A 19869-nucleotide genomic window follows, 5' to 3' on the forward strand; every position below is an offset into this window, starting at 1 on the left:
AAATTCCAGTGTGATTTTGTTTGTGTGGAGGCAGACAAAGGATCTCCTCGATTGTGCCTTCCCAGCGAGGAGTGTCTTGGGAGCGCTCATAACTGGCTGTGGTATAGTGGTTTGGATAGACTAAAGCAATAATTAACTCTGACATAGCAATTGGCTCCTAGAGAGATCCAGCTAACCCATGCTGCAGTCTGACCCAGCAGACCACAATAACTGCTGCATTTGCCTATCACTGGCCTGGTAGATCTCACAGTGTGGTTTGAGTTCCTGGAATAGTTTGGTGCTTTGTTGCTGGTCTCTGTAGTAAGCAGAGGTCATGGTCTGTCTGCAAGTGTGAGATGAACCCAAGTGGCTGAAAGTGTGCAGGCTTTGGCGGTCTCTGTACTAAGAGGTAAGCAGCGGTAGTGCTCCTCATCCTCAGAACAGTTATTAATCAGTGCTGACCCAGAGTCTGTGCTCTGGTGCAGTTATATAATTATTCTGAAGAGCGTTTTTGATGTTAAAAACCAAATTGTTGAAGTGTTAAGTAAATGGTTGCCTTAAGGGCAGTTTGTAAGAAGATTGTGAAATATCAGTGTTCTGGTTTAATGCTCAGTCATTTCTCAGTGATGTCTTCTTGGATGCAGTTTTGTTCCATCTTTCCCATTCCCCCTGTTTGGATCTCCTCAGCTGTACCTGAGTCTCCACTTCTGTCCCCCAAAATGATGCTATTTTTCTTCTGTTAGCAAATCCAACCCGTGCTGTCAGTTGGACTCACCAGTTCAGAATGAAACTTGTGATCCCTTTATGAGAATCTGCATTGCTCCTTTTAAGTCTTAAATGAGGATCTCTCTTCTGTAGAACAGCACGGCAGTTTTCTGTAGAGCTCCCTTCAGAGCAGATGAGAAAACAGTCACTGGGATAATTGTTCCTAGTGCAGAGAAAATCCATTATTCCCATAATAAACTCTGGTCAGGTCTTGAAAGGGACTGCTGGCTTGTAAGAGTTCTTTGAAAGCGGCGACATTTGTACCAATAATGTAGTAGTGCTAATGTAAGGTGTATAAAAGGTGTACTTATGCCTAAGATGCCATGTTTAAAAGCAAAACTTGTTGTTTCGGGATGACCCCTCTTAATGCTATGCGGTTGTTAACTTTAGCAGAAAGACATCTGTCTCACAAGTTTGTTCACATTGTGGAAGGCAACGTATCTTTGCAGGCTTTCATCAAGCACACATGGGCACACACAGAATGTTCTCACTTCTTGCAGGAATGTATTTACCTTGGCCAGTTAACCTCCGTGTTTGTGTTGATGAAGGCATGGAGAGCGTTTGCAAGATTTATTAGTTTCCTGAATCATTCCCTAGGGCTTGACAAGCTCCATTGCATTTCACAAACAGAAACTATTAAAGCCCATTGGTGATGTTAAGAGTGTAAGATCTGAACGCAGAGTGCAAGAATCTTCGCTGTTGTCATGTTTTCATGCTTTAACCTTTTGGGGTTGGAGTTGGAGGGATGAGTGTTACGGTTGTTTTCTTACTTGCATCTTTTCTGTTCCAGCTGTTCTCTCCCAGCAGATCATTCAGTGGCTTAAACAGTTTGAATGACCATGTCCCTGCTGTCCCCAACACCCCACTCCTCATAAGCTATCAGGTGAGAAAGATCTGCTTCAGTGGAATCAGGCACAAGGTTCTTAACTTGGTAATGCCACAGAAAAAGTGATTCTAACCATTTTTCTCTTCAGGGAGGGTAAGACAAGAAAATCAGCCAGATGTTTTACGAGTCACTGCCCTTTCCCAGAAGTGTCTTATATTTCCCTTGATGTAGTTTCACTGTGTTAAGGAATGATCTGTGCTTTCTTTACTGCTAAATCAGCAGAGTCGATAGAGGCTGTTCTTTTCCTGGAATTACGTGACTTTGCTTTATGCTGCCGAGTACTGTGCTGAGTTTAAAGCTGGTCTAGATCCCTTAATTGTGGGTCAGATTAGAGAACAGCTGGGTGGAATTCATGCTAGCCTACAACCCATCTGAAAAATGTTGTAAACATCATTTCCTAATTCAGTATGGACCAGGTGTTAAAAGTAGCTCTTAATGCACTTGTTGGGCTATAGGGGTGGGTTCCCACAGATGATATTCCTTATGTTGCTGTAGTCTATAAATTAGATGAATTGTATTTGCAAGGTTCATGAATTTGTGCTGGGATCATTTAAATGATAGTTTCTGTCACTGTGTAAGACTGCATGTCTCTGTAACTCAGTGTGAACATTGTTTTGTCAATGCTGTTTCTTTTCAGTCTCAGGCTCCTGCAGAGGAGGAGGATGAAGGTGAGGAGGAAGAAACTGAAGAGTTGGGGCAAACGGAGACATATGCAGAATATATACCTTCAAAGTGTGAGTGTCTTGCCATCACATGGGTATGAGAGGTGCTGTTAACTCCATTGTGTGCCAACCTAATTCACTATTACCTCCTTTTCCTGCAAGCAGTGTGTGGTGTTTGCCCTATCACATCCCAAGCTTGTGATTTTGTAGAAAAACTTTGCACGCCAATATGTGCATCCTTTGTTGATGTTACCCTAATTTAGCAGAACGTTTTTCTATTTTCTTCCTTTTGGGGAAGACATGACTTGTTCCTGAGCAGAGAGGTACAGAATGTTAATGTAGAGCCTGGAGTCCTTTTTAAGGTGCTTGGTAGAACTGAAGAACTTGAATTATCTGTTTTCTGTGTTGTCATCATAGCCAAGATTGGGAAACACCACCCTGACCTTGTGGTTGAAACGAGCACTCTATCCAGCGTCCCCCCACCCGATATCACCTACGAGCTTTCCCTTCCACGCTCCATTGCTGACAAAGGGTCACTCTCTGCACTACAGCTGGAAGCAATCATTTATGCCTGCCAGGTATGTGGCTCCACCTTGCCTGGCTTGCATGTCTTACCCTAGAAATAAATTGCCTTTCTTATGGACAGATATTCAAATGTGTTTCAAAATAGCCTGTAATATAGAAGAATCACCTTTGGAAACATTTAACATGTGCCATGTTAAATGCCTTTTGAAAGGAGGATTATTTGAAGCTGGAGACTGGGAATTTGTCTCTGTGGGGTCTGTTTCCCAAAGATGCAAGGACCCTTGACTTCTGCTGGAGATGGGAGTGCTTTGCATTTCTGAAGCCAGAGGCATGGGGACCTTTACCATGAGCTGTCATTTGTGAGCTTGACCATGACACTTGACCATTCCTGCCTTTGTTTATTTGAGCAGGAAACGCACTTGCATCCATGGGATATGTGAGAAGGTTAAGTGGTGTTCTCATAAACTCTTATGAAAGCTGTTAGCAAAAGCCAAATCTATTTTAATTTCCAACTCTGCTTTTGATTTTGCAGCAACATGAAGTTTTATTACCCAATGGGCAGCGAGCGGGGTTCCTCATTGGAGATGGTGCTGGAGTTGGAAAGGGCAGGACAGTTGCCGGGATCATCTTTGAAAATTACCTTAAAGGGAGGAAAAAAGCTCTGTGGTAAGCTTTTTCCTCTGTTCCCGTAAGACCTTGGAGTTGGTTTGAATTTGGGAGTAAGGAATTCCTTAGTGCTGATGTTGGCTTTATAGTTGACTCACGCTGTGGCCTTGGATAAGTTGTTTCCACCTCTTTGTGCCTCTTTACTGTCTGTGAAATGGGAATATTTCCCCTGAAGGGGTGATGGGAGAATGAATCACTATGAAATGGCAAATCATGTACTACTAGGAGCACAATGTCAAGCCTACTCCTGCTCTCTTTGAAGTCAGTGGAGGGGTATTCATGGACTTCCTGGGTACAGACTTGAGCCCCTAGAGGGTGCAGAATAGGCACAACTTGTCATAAGTGGCAGTGCTGTGGAAGACTGGAGGCTGCTGTCTGTGTAGGATCTTACATTGAGGTGTGTGGGCAGTTGGAAATGTGACGGTTTTGTACACCTACTGTTGCTTTAGTCAGAGCTATTAATCACTGTGCATGCCCTGACTGTTTCCTCAGCAATTAACCAGGCCCACATCTTGCTTTTCAGGTTCAGCGTCTCCAATGATCTTAAGTATGATGCTGAGAGAGACCTGAAGGATATTGAAGCATCCCACATTCCTGTGCATGCTTTGAATAAGGTAGGGGAGAGAAGTTGTAATGGTGTTCTGGAAAACCAGCCCGCAGTGGCACTTAGATGGATCTGCCTTGGCGTGTAATGCAGCAGTCACTGCTGCCTTTGCGTGTGGTTGATGGCACAGTCAGTAGCAGACAGCAAGTTGTTTGCTGTTCCCTTCTCTCAGCATGCTCTTCCCACTCTGGACTCTTGCTATTTTTATGCGCTCTCTGAGCACTGCAAGTACAGAGCTGCTTCCTGCAGGGAAAGTGAGAAGTGTCTCCGTACCAGTGCAAAGCTCAGTAGGACTTGAATCTTTTTCACCATTTCTGAAGAGTGCTGTGGAGGGAACAGCACCTGTTAGACATGGCCATGCTGTACTCTCGTGGGCTAACATTTTCCAGCGCTGGTTGCATGGAACCCCTTTTCAGAACGTGCCAGTGAAGGGAGCACTTACAGATGCACAGGTTGATGCCTGGCAGGAGATTCCAAATGCACAGGGTCATGGCTAAACACATGGGCCCTTCCATCCAGCTGAGTGAATCAATCAGAGCATGTTCAGACTTCTGGTTATCAGTGATGAAGCATTAGAATGAAGTATTTTTCAAAAAAAACCTGCCAGTGGTGGTGGTGTGGTTATTCACAGGTCTCTTCATAACCTGTTCTTTAGCCTTTTGCCCAATCTGTCAGCTGGCTTGTTTGCCACACTGCAACACTCTTCCCTGGTTTTTAATGGTATTGAGCAACCAGCTCTTACTGAGTCAATGGAAACCGCATGTGCTCAAGAGCCCTGAATGCAGTCCATTAAGAGACTGAAAGAGATGTTTGTTTTCAGAACAAAAGTGCTTTAAATAAAACTTTCTTCAGATTAAGGCTATGTTTTTTTTTCTTCCTACATTTAGTTTTGTTATAGGTGATACCCATGACAGTAAGATAAGCAGTAATCGCACCTGGCCAAAGAGAATATTTTTTTGTTAAAATAATTAAAACAGATGGGAGGGATTCAGAATAATTAAACATTCTAAGCTATTATTTAAAAAGATAAGTGGTTTCAGGTGGCCAGAAAATTGAAGTCATAGTGTGGTCTCCACATTTCACTACATGCATCAAGATGTGCTGACACATTGGCTAGAGGAACTTATCCAGGCATATAAAGTCCCTGTCATCACCATATCTCGATGCCAAATAGATGTGCTAAAGACGTCAGCCACCAACAGCCTTTTGTCTGTTGTAGTCTCAGTTTGACTTTTCTTGTTGAAGGCAGGAGCATGCGTCCTGTAAAGTCTCAGCAGAATCAGCTGTATTGATTGTGGGAGAAGGATGGGTGGGGCGTACTGCGGACAAGCGTCATGAGCGTGTGTGTTCTTGTTCTTCCTTTTTGTGCAGATTAAATATGGTGACACAGCTACCTCAGAAGGAGTCCTCTTTGCCACTTATTCTGCTCTGATTGGTGAAAGCCAAGCAGGCGGACAGCACAGGACACGCTTAAAGCAGATTTTGGACTGGTGCAGGGAAAATTTTGATGGAGTTGTATCCTTAAAAAAGAAAAAGGAGAGGGAGAGGAATTGCATGCTTGTAATTCTACTTTGCCAAGGGACAAAGAGCTGGGGCCGTATGAGGTCACTGGGAACAGCTGTACTGGGCAGCTTGATGCCTGTGGTGGATGTTTAAGTGCTATAAGCAGTGATTCCTCCCACATTCCTCTGTTGTCCTCCAGAGGCTGCAGTGTTAAAGGGAGGAGAGGAAGAATGGAGCTGTGATTAACTTTTTCAGCATTTTTCTCCCTCAGCATTATGGCAGACTTGTTCTTGGGGCAGCAAGACATACCTTGGTGGTGAAGGGACGAGGGAGGGGGAAATGACTTCAGGCTCTGAAAAGCAGAGGACTAGGCAAAAATGATAGATTTCATGCAGTTTGGGAAACGAGTCCATCTTGTTGATAGTGGGGCAGGTGGCTCAATTGGTTGGAGGAAGCTGGGTTGTGTTTTCCATCTCTTCCACCCTCACGAAGAAATTACATCCTTTCTCCTTAACTAACTTTCCCTTTTAGATTGTATTTGATGAATGCCACAAAGCCAAAAATGCTAACTCCACTAAAATGGGCAAAGCAGTGCTGGACCTTCAGAACAAACTGCCTCGAGCAAGGGTTGTTTATGCCAGTGCCACAGGTAAGCTTATCCCATAGCATTGCCTGAGCACCGTGTGTTTAAAAAAATTTAAAAAAAAAAAAAAAAAGCTTTTCATCTCTGTGATCTGCCATCCTGTCTGAAGGATGTCCTTGAGATGTGATCACATACCCTGAGAGCACATCTTCATGCAAGAAGAGATAAATGACATCAGAACATTGTACTACAGTGCTAAAAGGCAGCTAGGAGGCTAGGACCTGTCCCAAGCTCTTGTCACTGCCTTTTTTTGTGACTTTTTGGTAAGACAGACTAATCTCTCTCCAGATTAACCTGTAATGATGATGTTTGCCCATTTAGTGCATAGAGGACAGTGCTTGGAAAGCCCCTTGGGTCTTCTATGGCGCAGTGGTGAATGGCCATCCTTTACAAAAGATGAGTTCATTTTTCTTGAGTCAAAAGTGTTTGCAACTGCTTTTTTCTAACAGTGAATTGTATTCAAACAGGTGCCTCTGAGCCAAAAAACATGATTTACATGAGCCGCCTGGGGATCTGGGGGGAGGGCACCCCTTTCCGAGCGTTTGATGAGTTCCTGCATGCAATTGAAAAGAGGTAGGTTATGCCTGGCTTCCCTTTCCACCTGGCTTATATTTTGTGGCAGGCTTTGTCTGGCCCAGGGAGAGAAGTGCTGGCCTTGACCTGTTGGTCTCTGCCTGGTATCTCCTTGGAGGAATCCTGTTTGCACCTAAAAATAAATAAATAAATATAATTAAAAAAAAAATACACCATCCTACCAGTCTCATGGCTAAACGCTTTGTACCTGTCCAGTGGCTGCCTTTAAACAGCAGGAGAGACAGCTAGGATGTTTTCAGAGGAAGGGCAAAGCCTTTTTGTTACTCAGTCCTTCTACTGGACTGAAGCAGTGAGAAGAGCAGCGCAGCTCACTGGGTTTCATAGCTGGGCACTGTGCTCTAAGTTTCTAGAGGAAGTCAGACTGCAACAAGATTGGAAGCGTCATTTTTCCGTTTGGGAAATGGGTGTGATGCCTGTCACGTGCATGTCTGAGGACAGCTTGAGCCACCAGGAGAGGTTCTTGTTCTGCAGATGCACCTACTTGGTGCTGCCCTTGTGCAGGGGAAAAGTGTTTCAGAGCAAACTGTCTGTCTGTCTTCCTCTCCCAGGGGAGTTGGTGCAATGGAGATCGTGGCAATGGACATGAAGGTCAGTGGAATGTATATTGCCAGGCAGCTCAGCTTCACTGGAGTGACCTTCAGAATAGAGGAGATCCCGCTGGATCAGCAGTACAAGATTGTCTACGATAAAGCAGCAAAGCTGGTGAGCTGGCCCCGCTGCAATAGGGAGACCAATGTTTAGTCATGCTTTGGGCATTGCCACTTGTTATGTGGGAGGATTTGAGGACCCTAAGCACGACCATGACCACACACTTAGTTTATTTATAAGAAAGAAAGGGAAAAAAAATGGTACACGTGCTCAGCTTACATTAAAAAATTCATCTTGTATGTTTTTTTGCCTCTATTTAAAAGTTCCATGTTTGGAAACCAAATCTTGCAACTTGTGCTAGTGTAGAAAGGAGAGGATGACCAGACTTGTTTGTTTAGACTAACACAGCAGCAGAAAAACTGATGTTAAATTGAATTATCAAACCTCATACTGTTCTAATAACTTCATGCACAGCAGTAATGAAAGTGAAAAACAAGATACTAACTGTGCCTTTCTCGGTACTGTCTTCAGTGGGCAGAGGCCTTGATGGTGTTCCAGCAGGCAGCCGACTGCATTGGCTTGGAGTCTCGGAAGTCCTTGTGGGGTCAGTTCTGGTCTGCCCACCAGCGCTTCTTCAAGTATCTCTGCATTGCTGCTAAAGTCCGGCGACTCGTTGAGCTTGCCAAGGAGGAGCTGGCAAAAGATAAGGTGTGGTATTAGAATCTAGCTGCAAATGGCAACAGCCATCAGTTTTATGTTAGAAGTAAATTTTTGTAGTCTGAAACCAGAAGGAGTTAATTATTATTCTGCCTGATTTGAAAACAATTTCAAATGTCTGTAAATATGGCTGAAACTCTTTCTAGGTTAACCAGAACGAAATGCAGTCTCTAGGTTTCTGAGAACATTGACAGTAAATTATACTGGGGAGTTAACACAACGTCATCTGCTGAGGCATTACCCCTTGTTTGTGTACGACAGGCATGAGCAAGTCGATTTGAAATAGTATTTTGGGTCATGTTTGTGCTACAAAAGGTACCAGGTCTTTCACCTCTAGCATGGCTCTCAGTTTCTGTCTAGAACTTCCAAACCACATTCAGACAGATGTAATATCTAGCAAAATCGGTTAGCTTCTGAAAGTAGTCATCCACTCAGTGGTGTGAGCAGAAGTACAATGCGGGATGTGGAAAGATGGGTCTTCGTGAGGAGCCCTGTTACAGGTCGAGCGTGTGTTTTGGAGGGAGTCCAAGGAAAATGTCTCTGGAACTATGAAACAAAATCTCTAGAGCCTGTGGCTGTTTGCCCTGACACCAGCTGCGATACGCCCTCACTGACACCTTGCTGTGCTGTCCTTTGTGTTTCTCTGCAGTGTATCGTCATCGGCCTGCAGTCCACTGGAGAGGCTCGCACCAGAGAAGTCCTGGATGAGAATGATGGGCATCTAAATTGTTTCGTCTCTGCTGCTGAGTGAGTTAGAAATCTGTGTTGTTTTTGCTGAGGGGACCCTTGGGAGGCTGGAGGCATGCTAGGGAAAGCCCTGCCCTAGAGCCACTTATAATTTGCAGTTCTGCAAATGCAGTTCCTTAAAACACTTCACCCTTAACAAGCTGTAAATACAGAGGATGCTTTATTGGATCTTTGAGACGCTATTTATCTAAAAGTGGCTTTATAAACTAGATCCTGGATTTTAAACTCCCCTGTGGTTCTAATTTGGAAAGGAAATGGCAGGTATAGAAGAGCTAGAAATGTGAGCTCAGATGTGGTTTGTGGGGGTCTAACCCTGGAAAACATGGCCCTTGACACTGAAGAAATGAGCAGAGAAATCTTATTTAATGATAGAGGCTGAGATGATAATGTGAGAAGGCGTTGCTGGAACAGTGAGAGGAAGGAACGGTCCGAGGAGTTTAGGTTCTTCAGTGTTGGCTTTAAGCATGACTACGAGACAGGACTTGTTTGTTCAGTTGCCAGATCCTGTAGCATGCTGGTTGTGTTGCCTTCATTCATAGTTAAAGGCAGAATTGATTGTACCTAAAGTGAAGCCAGCAGTTGGACTCATGGTAAATTTTCTGGCAGAGATTGAGGCTTATGCTCCCGCTCACTTCTGCACCTTTCAGAATATCACGCTGTCCCATGAATGTGGCTATTCCTGTACAAGAGGTGATGAAAGCCTGGGACAGTCAGTTGAGTTGCGTTTCCTGTGTCCTGCAGGCAGCGGGGCTGTTACTGTTTCTTTTTGAAGTGACTTCTAATGTGAGTGAAAGCAATGAGAAATGCCAGAGATGGCATGTGTCCTGTTTGGGCCAAGCGTTCTCCCCATGTTCTCGGGCATTTTTGTGTTGATCTGTGTCGTTTTGCTGTCTCCAGTCCATTCTTGAAAAACAAATACCAATTTGCTGACAGTGCACAGAGCAAGTGTAACAACTGTTTGGATTGATTTGGTCTCTTGAATTGCTTTCTGCATCACAGAATTCAGGGGAACTCAGTTTGTGAGTCCGTTGGTGATCGCTCCCACTGCTCTGCTCAGTCCCCAGTTTGAGAGGCTAAACTTACTTGCTCAGCAGCATTAGCCAGGTGACACTGGGTGTCTTCTGGCATATGCTGAGCCTTTAGTCACAGCATCCTGGTTTTACAGCACTTCAGGGGATTTCTCATGCGGAGCGTGCTGGGAAGAAGCAGTTGTTTAAGAGAGGCCGAGAAACGGAGTTAAAAATAAGCTGATTGTTCAGTGAGTGAATGCAAGCCCAACCTTCTGTTTGCAGGGAAGATGGGGGAGTACAAGTACTGGGAAAATGAGCAAGGTCTCATGGCAGGGAAGCTCCAGAGCTGAGAGTGACTTTTTGCGTTCTGTGCCCAGAGCCACCCCAGCACAGAGGACGAAAGGGCCCTTTCTGGAGCCATGGAACCACAAGTACTTATTAGTCAGCCCAGCGCTCTGCCCTTCCAGGGAGTGGTGCTGTCCCTCACATCAAGGGTCTTAGAGTCCCCTCCCTGGTTCCCACACATCCCTCTTTCTCACATGGGTGAGTTATCATGTCCATACCTCTCAGCTGTTGCTTTCAACATTTTTTTTTCAACCAGAGCTCATTCAGCACTGCCTTCTCATCGCACTGGGGGTTCAGCCCCATCCAGCACAGTCAGCATTTAAGCATTTGCTCTTTTGTTTGCAGAACAGCCCACGGAAGCATTTGTTTGATTTCCATCTCTTCTGATTTTTCCATTCACTTGAATCCACTACGTATCCCATATTTTGTCACTTTTCTCTATGTCATGGGCAAGTAGACCCACGTCCAGTTAATCAAAGGGCTTAGTGAAGCACATTTATTAGAGAGCCTGACACCTGGTCTCTGCTGTGAGTTGCAAGGCAAAGCATCAGGCCACAGAGCATGGAGAGGGGCTGGAACACTGGGACTTACTGGATTTTTCAGTGGTGATGTAACAGCTTCCCAGTGTAGTGTGTCCAGTTTAAAACTCCTTCTTGGTTGCTATATAAAGGTCTTGCAACTTTGGCATGTCACATGGCAGCACAGTGCCCAGGATATGCTCTGCTTTTGTTGCAGTATCTCCCTGGAATGGCCCTGCTCCCCCCATTAGCAGGGAGGCTACAGCAGGGAGCGTTTCCCAGCGTTACATACATGGTCTTCACTCAGCTTGCCCGTTTCAAGGCTGGGATTCTGCTGGAGCAAGCCATGTTCCCTTGGGTAACTTTCAGGTCTGCCAGCAGAACCCTTTGGTGAAACAAACTCGGTTTGATTTGCTGCAGTTTTGGAGAGCTGAGCCGTACCAGTAGCTGATTGATCATGTGCTGCTAGTTGTGGTGCTGGATTTGCCCCTCTTTCATGAAATATATTGCTATCTCAAATACACATTGCTACATGATAACCAGCAGATGTTCCTGTTCCTGGTAGCTAGAATAAATTTTGCATCTTACTTTCAGAGGCGTCTTTCTATCACTAATTCAGAAGCACTTTCCTTCAACCAAAAGAAAGAGAGAAAAAGGAACTGGCATTAAAAGAAAACGTAAGAGCACACTGCTGCCCAGCATCTGACCTCCTACCTTGCTGCTTCACCCCAGCAACTCAGCTTTTTCTTTTCCTTTTTCCCTTTTCCCCACTTCATGCTTTTTGCTACTCTGCCCTGGTTTCAGTTTGCCCTCCCTCACATCCCCCATCACTGTCGTCTCATCTGGAGGAGGGCAGCTCTCTAGGTCATTCCCTCCTTCCTCCCTCTAACCCACTTCCCTGTCACCAGCGTAGTTCCTAGCCTTCACCACTTGCCCAGTAGCTGTGCCCCTTTCCCTTAGCTGCTTCCTTACCTAAACTGGTGGGCAGATTGCACAAGAGTCTCTGCTGCGCATTTGAAGCCCTCTTGCAGCAAAGTGGGGTTTCTCTACTACCACCTTACCTATAGCATGGCAAAAGTCCTGGGAAAAAATCACTTCCCTGCCGAATCGTTGGCTGTGGCTGCAGGTAAGAACAGTTTTGGGATTTCTCCTCTAGTGGGGTGGAGGAAAGGTGGAAGAGGGGATGAGACAGCGGCTCAGACAGATTGTGGAGGTTGTCCTGACAGGTTGCTGCTGCAGAGCAGCTCATGCAGACTGGTCTATGAACCCTCTCACGTGGTGGTGGCATGTCTTAACTGTGCTTGGAAGTAAACAACATCCCAGCTGCAAGCACCAAAACACTGACACCTTCCCTTTGCCTACAAGTGCCTCAGAGGGCAGTCAGACCTGCGGACTCCTTCCCCTGTGGAGCTAACACTGCTTAAAGCTGGCTGTGAGTTTGTCCTGATGTGTGCAACTAGCTTCAACCCTCATAAAGACTGCCTTGTTCTTCCTTTCTCTCTCTTCCTTTCTTTCTTTCTCTCCCTCTCTCTTTCTCTTTCCCTTCCTCCTCCCCCCCCTCTTCCTATCTGTCTACCCCTGCCCAAAAGGCTCTGTCTCTCTAAGGTTAGCCTTTCATTCGAGGCAGTCTCAGCTGTTTTGTGATTTCTTTTCTTCTTTCTGAGCTGGCACTTGCTCTTCTGTGTTGATACACAAGGCTGGGGACCCCCTCATGACACCACTCACTCCCCCTTGCAGGGAAGCAGAAGGGCCGCTGCACCAAGGCTCTGAAGGGTGTATGTGACCCTGCCGGTGTGATCAAGATCAGTGATGACAGCAGCACTGACTCCGACATGGGGCTCGACAGTGACTTCAACTCCTCCCCAGAGTCCGTGTTTGAGACAGATGATGTCATCTTCGTTGAGCCCACCTACAACGGCTTTGCAGCTGAGAACACAAGTAAGCAGGGCAGCAGCAGAGGGGTAGCTCCTTCCTTGCTGGGAGGAGTCACTTCATTCATGGTACAGGGTGCACAGGAATGCTGATGGAGGAAACCACCCACTCCAGTACCCTGCAAGTGTAGACAGCTATAGATTAGATATAACCCTTGTGGGGTCTGGCTAAGGGGACTGCAGAGTCAAGCTGCTGTGAGGAGATCTTTTTTAGTGTGTTTGGGGATGTCGAAGCTCCTTTTGTGTTTGGGGTAGCCTTACAATCTTGGCTAGATTTTATCCTGTGATGGTCACGCTTGGCCTTGTGAGGTTAATTCACATTAACTTGCTCACATCAGTGTGCCAAAAGAAGCTAGCCTGCTCACTACTTCCCCCCCCCCCATAGAAAAAAAGTGGAAGCACAGATTTACTGCAGCAGCTTTTACTGCAAAGATTCACCTGCTCATCAGATAGTGCCCCCAGAAGCCCTTTGGGACCAACTTCTAATTTCTTTTAGCTCTTCTGATTTTCAATCACCAGGTGATTCTGAGCTTTTGTATTTTATATTGCAGGCAATTTTCACTTGCTGCCTTCCCAAAAAGAGATGCATGGCCTGAGAGAACTAGAACATGTGGAAAAGATGAAACAGGATCTCCTAGCAAAAGTAAAAGCACTGGGAAAAGAGCTACCTCTCAATACCCTCGATGAACTGATCAATCACTTTGGGGGCCCGGAGCACGTGGCAGAGGTATTCCCCACAATCAAGAGTATATTTCACTGGCAGTGGGTGACAGGAAAAGGGGCCAGTGAAGGGAGCTGTAGCTGAAAGAGAGTTTCCTCTCATTCCTTGCAACCTGAAAAAGCTGTTTAGAGTTGACTTCCTAAACACTGTTTCACCCGAGATGCCACACCGTGCAGGTCTCTCCCCTCTGCTAACAGCCTCTCTCTCTTCTGTGTGGCATGTGCAGATGACTGGGCGTAAGGGCCGGGTAGTATGCAGACCGGACGGCTCTGTCATGTTCGAGTCACGTGCAGAACAAGGCCTTTCTATAGACCACGTCAATCTGAAGGAGAAGGAGCGTTTTATGAACGGGGAAAAGGTGAGTGAGGTTTGAGCCAGAAGAACCTCCAGACGTCTGCATGGGAGCAAGTACATTGACAAGAGGAGGAAAGGGCAGATGTCTTGTATGCTTTTGCCTTACCAGCCTTAGGCCAGAGGCCAACAAGGCACCGCAGCTTTCTATTTGCCCTGCTGGCAAGCAATAAGAAGGCCTAGGTCCCTTCTATGATCTGGGGCTACCTTTGTGCCTTGGGCTGTTTCTTGTAGCTGTTTTTGCAGATGGCCGGGAACCTGATTCTCCCTTCTCACTGGTGGTGTTTCTCTCTCTCAGCTCGTAGCAATAATCTCCGAGGCCTCTAGCTCAGGTATCTCTCTCCAAGCGGACAGACGGGTGAAAAACCGGAAGCGGCGGGTCCACATGACACTGGAATTGCCCTGGAGTGCAGACCGGGCCATACAGCAGTTTGGTGAGGATTGAGTGTTCTTGGTCACTGCCCCCTTCCTGCAGCCTTGGGCAGCCCTGCCAATGAGAAGCACGTATGGCCACCCGAACCAGGCAGGGCCTGGGGTGTTTGTTTAGCCTGGCCTCCTGAACCAGGCTGCAGCCAGGGGCACACATACTGAGTTTTTTGAGATGGCAGCTTTCAGAGCACAGTGCTCACATGTTTTACCAGGACAGAAATCCAGACACAAGGCAGCTGTGATGGACTTATCTTATCGAGAAGGTTCATGTTGGCTTCAGGAACGATTTGCAATGTGGAAAGGGGGAAGCCTTCCCATACATGTGAGCAAGAGTTCCTCCTCATGAAACATGCCTGGTGGTGCCTGAGGATTTCTGTTCCGTCCTGGAGAACCTCTAGAGATGGGGAGGGTCAATTCCCATGTGAGCATAAAGAAATAATGCACATCTTAGCTCAAAATGGGGGAGCCAGTCCTCCTTGCCAGAGGCCAGGGCTAAAAACTCAACTCTGACATGGTCTTAGCATCACTGAGGTGATGAATGCAACTGCACCTCTGTCCTTTCACCCCAAAGAGAGATCTCCTTTGAAAACCAGCATGACATGGATAGTTGGTTTGGTGCTCTCATCTGCTCTCATTTGGAGCTCAGCTGCTTCTCCCATATCAGGTAGGCTGTACTGACCTCGCCTTTCACTCCCTTCTTTACTCATATCTCTGTAGGTCGAACGCACCGCTCGAATCAGGTTTCTGCTCCAGAGTATGTCTTCCTTATCTCTGAGCTGGCAGGGGAGAGGAGGTTTGCATCTATCGTGGCAAAACGTCTGGAGAGCCTAGTAAGTGCCCTGCAACAAAGAAATAAGCGCGTCAGTTCCAGTTCTCTCTGAACAGCTTCCATGTTGATAGTCCTGCTGGCATGGCCAGTGTTACTAGTACGAGGGGTTTGCGTCACCCCCTGACTTAAGGCATTGCAGTTGTGGAGTGAAGAAGGCTTTTAACATTCTGGGATTTGGGAAAGGAAGTGAAGAAGAATATGTAACCAAGGCAGCAGGAGGAATTTCAGGGAAGCAGAACCCAATTCCAGATGCTGGAATTCCCCCAACATCACGAGAGCTTACGCTCATCCTTTTCCAGAAAGCTAACAGAAGTATTAATGATCACAATTTGTCAGTCAGTTTCATTTTAATTTGTTTCTGATAAATCCCCAAACATTTTGGGAAAGTCTTAATATTCCAGAAGGTCACTGCCTGCCCACGGTGCATTCATATCCTGGCATCTTCTGAGACAGGCTGGCTTTGGTCATCCTTCCTCTGGTAATTTGCAACAGCTAAAACTTAAGAACTAAAATACTTGTGCAGATATATGTGACATACGACCTGCCTGCTCTATTAAGGTGTAACGTGATGTCACATCTTAAGAGCTAAATGGCATGTGATATCTCAGAAATATGTAGTAAAAATAGCATTTTCAGTGTTCTGGATGTAACTAGGGAAACAGAAAGAAACATTGCTTGATAATCTCCAACAATTCTGTTAAAACCTGGTGGATGCTGTTGAGCTGGTTAGAGGCCATCATCTGAAATGCCCAGGAAATGTTGCTCACAGAGTTGGTTCTCTTCTCAGGTTAATTGATCTCTATTATGTTGTTACTCTGATTAATCCCTCCTACTCTTCTGAAGAGCTTTTTCGCTTGGTCTGTCTTCCTAGGGTGCCTTAACCCATGGAGACCGAAGGGCCACTGAATCCCGAGACCTCAGCAAGTACAACTTTGAGAATAAGGTAACTTGCACTGTTTGCAGGGAAGCTCAGCCAAGGAAGGGCTGAAACGGTTAGCAACAGTTAGTAGAAACCAGGGGTGCGAAGGTCGTTGCTGGCATCTACAGGCGGGATCTGGCCTAGCAAGCATCAGGCACGCTGCTCTCTGCGGGTAGCCCAAGTACAGCATAAAGAAACAGTTAATATCAGCACTGGGCATCCGAGTGCCCCGCTGGTGGGGAGGCTCATGTTCCCAGCTTCCAGGGGGAAGCTGAGGAGAGCACTTGGGTGATCTGCCTTTGCCCTAAAGGGAAGTGGTGCCAGGGCCAGGGTGAGGGCTCACAGGTTCCTGTACACGGATCCCCTAGGGATGGACAAGGCCCCTGACATGCCACTTCCCCCTCGGCACCGCCAGCTCAATGGCCTTTCCTGAAGGCGATAGCTTTCTCTGCAGTGACAGCAGAAATGCTGTAACATACTCAGTCCGTTGCTGGGCTGACAACATAGGGTGCAGGTTTCATCCCATGCATGACTCTTGTCTCCTTTCACAGTATGGGGCTAAAGCACTAGACAGAGTCCTCTCCACTATCCTCAACCACATGGAGAACAAGGTTCCTGTGCCTAAGAGCTATGAAAGAGGAGAAGCTTCATTTTTTCAAGGTAAGACTATTACCAGCTCTGGGATTATTGTTGTGTCTTGCTGGCTGGGTCTGTCTCAGGTTTGGGACACTTGAAGAGCTGAGCAGCAGGCCGGAGGGAAGACGGGTGTGGGACAGGTTTACTGTGGGATAAGGGGCATAGCTGGAGGGGAAGCAGCCCTACAGGGATGTTGAGTGGGGAGGACGTTCAATTCTAAAACTCAAAAGTTGCCTTCTGCCATTCCAGAAATGAAACAAGGCCTCATCTCTGTGGGGATCTGCTGCAATCAGATTAAGTATGGCACCGTCTCGGTGGAGAAGGGTACGTGGCAATTTTTTTCTGCCTGTTGTGAGGGAGAAATGAAAGAAGCAAAGATGCCATACCGCCCCCCCCCCCCCCCAACCCGGGTCCATCTGTGCTGGAGTACAGCCTCGAGGAGTTTGCTGGCAGCTGATTCAGGATGCAGCACTCTGACCGTTGGGGGAACTGCTGTGGTGATCAGCGGCAGATTACGTTTCCCTGCAGCAGCCTGGACTAACGGGCTCTTGGGCCGCTTTCTTGTGAATTAGTGCTGTGCTGCTGTCCAGGAAAGGGCGGTATTTAGGTGCTGAATGAGTCTCTTTGGGAGTGTACTGGTGGGTTTCATGCCTGGCTACATCACATTCCCTGACCCTCCATGCTCTTGCAGACTGCTCCATCACCAAGTTCCTAAACCGGATCCTGGGTCTAGAGGTGGACAAGCAGAACATGCTTTTCCAGTACTTCTCTGACACCTTTGACTATCTGATCGAAAAGGATAAGAAGGAGGGCAAATACGACATGGGCATACTAGGTAAGGAGAAAGAGGGGTGGACAGACCTCTTCCTGCTGCACTGCTGAGGTTCTCTGCTCTCTGTGCTGACTGATGGCTCTTCCAGCACTGCGCTGTGCCCATGGCCCCCTCAGGTGCTACACTGTCCCAGCCCCACACAGCACAAATCGAGACTCCTTTGCAGGGAGAGGAGATGGCATGGGCAGAGAATGAGGACTGGTTCTGGGCCTAATGCTCTAAACAAGGGTATGTGTTTTGGTCTTTCCTCCTGCTACAGATTTAGCCCCAGGAGTGGATGAGATCTATGAGGAGAGCAAGGAGGTCTTCCTGACCCCTGGGCACCCACAGGACGGGCAGGTCGTGTTTTATAAGGTAGGCAGCCCGCAAACTTATCTCTGCAGTCCAGCCTTCTCCAATGCCTCCCAGTCTGGGGCTGGGAGCCCCTGGCTTCCTCCCTCTGCCCTATGGCTGTGTATCACATTTGTGTGGCATTTACCTTGGTCATGGGTGGGTCCTCGATGCTGGGAGTTACACAGAGGAGCCAAGGACAGCCCTTGTTCTGCCCTGAGAGCGTGGGGCTGCCTTAGCCTGGAGCACAGTCTGGCAGAGCATGTCAGCACTGCACTTGCCCCTCTGGCCCTGCCCTCACCCTCCTCACCACCTTGCGCGGCTTCCTGGCTGCAGCGGGAAGGCTCGGGGCTCTTAATCCTTGGAGCTCTGCTCCCCTGGGAGACGGGAGCCCTGGGGCCCTCTGGACTTAGGTGCTGTCTGTGGCAATGTCCTTGAAATACCAACAGCACCTGTTTCTAGGCTGCAGCTGCACCAAGTATGTGTCGCGGTGTGATTTGTGGGACAGACTGAGCTTGTTCTGTGCTCTGGAATTACGGAATCCCTCTGTTTGTCTCCATTTAGATCAGCGTCGACAGAGGCTTGAAGTGGGAGGAGGCTTATGAGAAGTCACTCAAACTGACAGGGTCTTTTGATGGGTTTTATCTCTCCTACAAGGTAAGCCCGTGGGCTCTGCCAGGGTAGCACCTCAGCCTGGAGAATGACTCCAGCATGAGGTGGTCTGCTGTGACTGTCAAAGGCCCTTGGTCTGTGTGTGACCTCTTGCTGGGGGCTGGGAGATGCCTCTGCTGTGGGAATGGAGAGGAAGGGGTTAGTTCAAAGGAGTCTGAGCTTGGGAAGAGAAGCTGTGACTGTAACCACCAGCCCTACCCCAACAGATGCGAGGATGCAAACACACCTGTCTGCTGGCAGAGCAGAGCCGGGGGAAGAACTTCATCCTCTACAAGCCAAACATTGGGAAGCAAAGCCAGCCTGAGAGCCTGGACAGTCTGCACAAAAAGTATCGACGGGTAGGTGCAGCCCTCCAGCACAGCAGGAGGGAAAGGCCTCTTAGAGAAACTCTATGCAGGCTTTGCCACATGGTGCCCCTCCGTAGCACAGGCGCTGCCTTCCCCAAGCACACGTGGCTCGGCCCCAGCCCCACGCTAAGCTGCCCTTCCCTGCCAGGTGCCTGCTCCTGACGCCAGCTCACTCCAACAGGTCAACAATGTCTCCTGGCGCCCCTGGAAGAGCATGAAGTGTTTGTCCTCTCACCCCTCTGGCATTTAGGGTGCTTAGCACCGTGCTACCCAACTTCTTTGCTGTCCCTGACAGCAGTTTCCAGGCGTCCTGACTCCCAGCCCTAGGTTTCAACTCTCAGCTGCACATTGGGCAGAGGAAAATCTCTACCTCTATAATGGTTTCTTCTGCAGGTGCTGCCTGAGGAGGCCAAAGAGCACTGGGAGAGCAGTTACCACTTCTCCTTGAAGAATTGTAACCACGCTGCCTGGTAAGAGATGTGCAGCCCAAATCTGCCCTGCTTTCAGAGGGGAAGGCTGGTCCTGCCCTCCCTGAGGCAGAGCCTTTTGCGGCTGGCACTGGGGAGAGGCTCCCTGGCTGCGACAGGGAGGAAGGACCATTCTGGGGAGGCTGCGGGAGTCCTGCTCTGCCCTAGGAGCCCATGCTGACTCAGGTTGTTTTTCTCCACTTGGACTGAAGGAACAGGAGCTGCAAGCTGATCCAGGAGGGGAAGGAGTGCTTCCAGGGCATGCGACTGCGTCACTACTACATGCTGTGCGGGGCCCTGCTGCGGGTCTGGAGCAAGATCGCTAGCATCATGGCAGACATCACTAACACCAGCTACCTGCAGATCGTCCGCCTCAAGACCAAAGAGAAGAAGAAACAAGTCGGTGGGTGAATAGCTGGGAAGGGAAGGGGTAGGATGTGTTAGAAGGAAGAAGGGATCTGGCTGCCCAATTCCAAGATGCCCTTCCTAAACAGGGCCAGGTGTCAGGTAGGAAGCACCTGCTGCTCAGGTGATCCCATGGGAAGGAAGGCAGCTGGGGCTACCCCGATATGTTTGTGCCCAGTGGTGGTACATCTCTGGGCACGAGGCATGAGGGTGCCAGCCAGGCCTGAGCTGTCCAGTTCATGACGGTG

The 19869-nt window shown here is 47.8% G+C and overlaps 1 protein-coding gene across 7 annotated transcripts in view; it reads left to right on the forward strand.

The window, feature by feature from the left end:
- The window catches only part of SBNO2 (strawberry notch homolog 2), a 70415-nt gene that overhangs the window by 46677 nt on the left and 3869 nt on the right, over positions 1–19869 (forward strand). For all 7 annotated transcript variants that reach the window (XM_068919623.1, XM_009667696.2, XM_068919622.1 and 4 more), the window contains 26 exons: positions 1535–1627; positions 2268–2364; positions 2710–2870; positions 3350–3483; positions 4007–4097; positions 5459–5602; positions 6122–6239; positions 6701–6806; positions 7376–7529; positions 7947–8123; positions 8782–8879; positions 11347–11429; positions 12490–12690; positions 13235–13410; positions 13631–13762; positions 14054–14189; positions 14902–15014; positions 15885–15956; positions 16484–16592; positions 16818–16892; positions 17260–17403; positions 17660–17754; positions 18295–18387; positions 18609–18740; positions 19143–19219; positions 19429–19619. In XM_068919623.1, coding sequence (XP_068775724.1) covers positions 1535–1627; positions 2268–2364; positions 2710–2870; positions 3350–3483; positions 4007–4097; positions 5459–5602; positions 6122–6239; positions 6701–6806; positions 7376–7529; positions 7947–8123; positions 8782–8879; positions 11347–11429; positions 12490–12690; positions 13235–13410; positions 13631–13762; positions 14054–14189; positions 14902–15014; positions 15885–15956; positions 16484–16592; positions 16818–16892; positions 17260–17403; positions 17660–17754; positions 18295–18387; positions 18609–18740; positions 19143–19219; positions 19429–19619 — 3202 coding nt within the window. The remainder of the gene's footprint in view (positions 1–1534; positions 1628–2267; positions 2365–2709; positions 2871–3349; positions 3484–4006; positions 4098–5458; positions 5603–6121; positions 6240–6700; positions 6807–7375; positions 7530–7946; positions 8124–8781; positions 8880–11346; positions 11430–12489; positions 12691–13234; positions 13411–13630; positions 13763–14053; positions 14190–14901; positions 15015–15884; positions 15957–16483; positions 16593–16817; positions 16893–17259; positions 17404–17659; positions 17755–18294; positions 18388–18608; positions 18741–19142; positions 19220–19428; positions 19620–19869) is intronic.

The sequence above is a fragment of the Struthio camelus genome, chromosome 26, assembly GCF_040807025.1.
Source record: "Struthio camelus isolate bStrCam1 chromosome 26, bStrCam1.hap1, whole genome shotgun sequence".
Lineage (NCBI taxonomy): Eukaryota > Metazoa > Chordata > Aves > Struthioniformes > Struthionidae > Struthio > Struthio camelus.